Source organism: Adiantum capillus-veneris, chromosome 25 (assembly GCF_014529385.1).
Source record: "Adiantum capillus-veneris isolate H3 chromosome 25, ASM1452938v2, whole genome shotgun sequence".
NCBI lineage: Eukaryota > Viridiplantae > Streptophyta > Polypodiopsida > Polypodiales > Pteridaceae > Adiantum > Adiantum capillus-veneris.
Window position 1 is genome coordinate 79,170,010 of NC_140955.1, and position 3,748 is coordinate 79,173,757.

The 3,748-nt window shown below is 41.0% G+C and overlaps 1 protein-coding gene across 2 annotated transcripts; it reads left to right on the forward strand.

Moving 5' to 3' along the window:
• The first annotated feature begins 1,532 nt into the window (after window positions 1-1,532).
• Window positions 1,533-3,304, forward strand: LOC147425148 (uncharacterized). 2 transcript variants are annotated; one of them, XM_086499927.1, is made up of 3 exons: window positions 1,533-1,750; window positions 2,204-2,265; window positions 2,893-3,304. In XM_086499927.1, exons 1-3 carry the CDS (start codon window positions 1,570-1,572, stop codon window positions 2,968-2,970), a joined length of 321 nt encoding a protein of 106 aa, XP_086356053.1. In that variant the 5' UTR covers window positions 1,533-1,569; the 3' UTR covers window positions 2,971-3,304. The 2 variants fall into 2 exon arrangements, 1 of the variants encoding a protein (XP_086356053.1); XR_015186412.1 differs by lacking the exon at window positions 1,533-1,750 and having other exon boundaries at window positions 2,111-2,265; window positions 2,784-3,304.
• The last annotated feature ends 444 nt before the right edge of the window (window positions 3,305-3,748 follow it).

Sequence of the window (3,748 nt, forward strand, 5' to 3'; positions counted from 1 at the left end):
ATCTACAAAAGAGCAATGTGCAACAATGGGCTTTAAAGACCCTAAGGTTCAACCCATTAAGACTTCCAAAATGCTAAGGTTCCAAAATTCAAAGGTTGTGTCCAAAGGTCAAACACTAGGGAAATTGGATGCTTTGTGTGTGTACCAAAAAGTCTTCAAAACTCCTACAAAGGAGGGGGAGAGCCTTGCAAGTAGGGGATGAGAGAGAAACACATACACACTCACTCACAAGCTTTCTTTACACAAAGGGAATGAGGGAGACATGTCAGCTGCCTAGCCCAGATGCCCATAAGGTGCACTCAAATCCTATTGGATGGCCATGGAGGTGGACCAATAAGAATTAGGCTAGAGTAAATTTAGTTTAATTCATTTAAAAACACTTAATTAAAGAACCAATAAGAATTAAGCTCTCTAGAAGTCTATTGGACAGTCTCCCAAGGGGTCCAATGAGCATTCAGAAGCCCAATGGCTTGCTTGATTCCTATTGGCCAGGAGACAAAGGGATCCAATGAGAGTTTAGTTGCATTAATTAATTACCTAAAGCTCTCACAAAAGGAGAAAGGGGGACACATGTCAGAAGACTATCACTATGCTCCTTAAATCCTATTGGCTAAGCTTGGAGGGGTCCAATGGGAAGTCAACAAGAGGAAATAGCATGAGGGGTCGACTAAGAGAGAGAGAGGGGGCTGAATTTCTCAAGGTATTATTCCACACACACTCACACTAGCTCATGTGTGAAGCAAGAAGACTCTCTCTCTCCTTCTCAAGCTTGAATGGAAAGCTTATCACCTACTCCAAGCTTGTGAGAAGGGAGGCCTACACCAACAACTCTTGGCTTTGTGATGCAAATCCAACCAAGAGCCAAGATTCAATGCATGCTCATCTCCTCTACCATGCTAATTACTAAGCTATGCTATGCTAATATGAGTGATTATGTGAGGAGATGTACATCTTTCTCATAAGACTACTCCTTCTTTCTCTCAATCTACCCTCATACCCCGCTAGCTCTCACCATCTTCGAAGGTGTGTGAGGTCTTGGGTCTAAGACCGTGAGGGAATTGATGTTGTGTTTTGCTTAGTGCTTGAAGCTTCCATCTTCATTGCACTAGCTAGTTATTGAAGGAACACAAAGGATGTATTGTAAAATGTCTCTCTTGATGGGGGAAACCTATAATACAAACCCTTTTGGAGGGGGGACCGGCTCCATGTAAATCCGGTCCTCAACTATTGTCAATAGCTTAATTTCTCTCTCTTTTGAAGTATTGTTCATGCCTATCTGACTAGGTGTTATGCTTTTTGTTGTTGTCTCCACCCAAGCACTCCTATTATGCTCATTAGGAACCTATTCTAATGAATGCTCACTATGTTCATGTTATTTTTCGCTACACACAAGTTACTAGGCCATTAAATGTTACAGGCTCAATTGCCAATTACTCCTCACCTTTTGCCTTTCTTCTTCAGTAATACGTGAGTATCCCCTAAGATTCGCACTATTTGAACATTTTCCAAAATTGAGAGCACATATTATTGCTTATTGGATTTTAATTGGCTAAACCTTCAAATTCGACAATGAGAACGGCATCTGTGAATAGTGAGGAGTCATTAGTATTGCTTAGGGTTTCATTTCTGAATGCGCTACAGAAGAGAGGGGAGAAGCTGACGAGGGCACAATTCAGGGGCTCGATTGGCGCCAGGAACATATTCAGCCGCGAACACCACATTGGCGTGCTGTTGAGAGCGAGGACACGATGTAACAACGGATTCACCTGTTTTTCTTTATAGGTGAGTGTCTATTTCTTGCAGACGAGCTGAAAGATGGCAAATGTCATGTTTGTCTTTCATGCTTCCCCCCCCCCCCCCCCCCCCCCCCCCACACACACACACACACACACACACCCACTTTAGTGGTAGGCCAAGGGAACCCCCTTCCCCCTCGGTGTCACGCCATGAGGATGCTGGGTGATGAAGATGTCACATACATAAGGGTCTTTCTTGCATGAAGTTGTTTATCATTCAACGGAGAGAGAGAGAGAGATCAAAATTGTGGCAAGAATTGCAAAGCACATTGTTTTCATGTTTTTGACTCTCGGTTTGCTGCGCTTGTCTTCAGCTTGTGGCTTGTGAGAAGCTAAGTAAGCCAAGGGTCTGATCATTCTGGGGCTCCATTTGATCTTCTTGTCTGTGCTGGAGACTAAAATAACAGATCACGCTCAAAGGTCACCTACACGCAACTTAGCATTGACCGATATCCAGATCATTGCACAGGTGGCATATTTTTTTTTGCTAAACTCAATCCAAGTAGGGTAGTAGATGCAAGCACAAAACATTTTGCAAGATTTTAAGCATTACATTGGAACTTTCTACTCTTTTTCTCAGAGCATTGCTGGTACTTTTGGCTTGTAAGCTCTTCTCCTTTTATTGATCATTGGGTTTGAAAATTTTTACGTTGCTCTCTCTTTGTTATTGCATAAAATGGTAGATGTTAGCGCGGTATGAAATGCTTGTCGAGGTTTTACTTTGAGTATTTTTAACTTTTGTTGATGATGCATACTACATTGTCGTATGGTTGGACATTGGATGCATTGATGTTTTTGCGCACCAGAATACTATGAATTTTGAACAATTTCCTCGTATGTAGGCGAGTGATGAAAGTTGACAGTTTCAGATTTATTTACATTATTGCCTTTAAATTCTTGCTTGGTTGATAAACATGTAAGCTCATCCGCATATCAATGGAGGTTTGCTTCTCAATATGTGTATTTTAAAGATTTTTTGTTTTGCAGATCTATGTGCTCGTAGAAACGAATAGCTCGATAGGCTTCACAGAATTTAGAAGCTATTGCTATAATTGCTTTGCCATGCTCTTGATATCACTGGTGTGCATGTGGACAGATGTTGACTGCGTTCGGGAAGTCACAACTTGATGTTTGTTGTGAAGATAAAATTAAGGAGGATGCAATTTATGGATGAGGTTGGTTGGACAAGAAGAGTCTATTGTTCCTTGTTCAAGATGAAGCTCTAACGACCAAGTGTGAAGGATTATTGGAGTAGGGGAGAGGAGCACAGATTACTTTTAACTTTTAACTGGTTCAGAGTAACTTAGACAACCCATTTTAAGTACCTTCGAATTGTACATTCTATGTTCCGTGTAACTTATTACCTGTATGGATTAGAAAATCATATCTTATTGTACATCATGCTCTATCGACTGTTAGCATTCGAGCTTGTATCTCCCTTTTTATGAATGTGATGAAAACACATAATGTATCTTAATTCACAATCTACTTCAGTTTTTGAAAAAGAATTCAATGTTGTCTAAAGCTTATCATTGAGTTCTTGGGTTTTGCAGACTGATTCAATTGCCTAGCATGCCAAAGCAATTGACTGTTGAAATTACAATTAAGACGAACATAATCAACATAATGATTGGGAAGAACACTTTGGGTATAATTAGAGTTCACTATGTCTAGAGCAAGAGTGAGTCGGATAGTAAATGAAGGGGATCTACAAATAAGGGCAGTTTCAAACAAGTATCTAATTATAGAGGACACGGTAGCCATCCAATCCCATTTTGTCACACAAATAACATCCGCTAAGGGGTTGGAGACGGGTGACGGGTCTTTGTCAGGTATTCTCCAAATACAACAGACAACAATGATTCAATCCACATCAATAGCATCCGCCAAGGGGTTGGAGATGGGTGACGGGTCCATTACGGTTGTTGGGGCATTGATTCCACCTCAGCCAT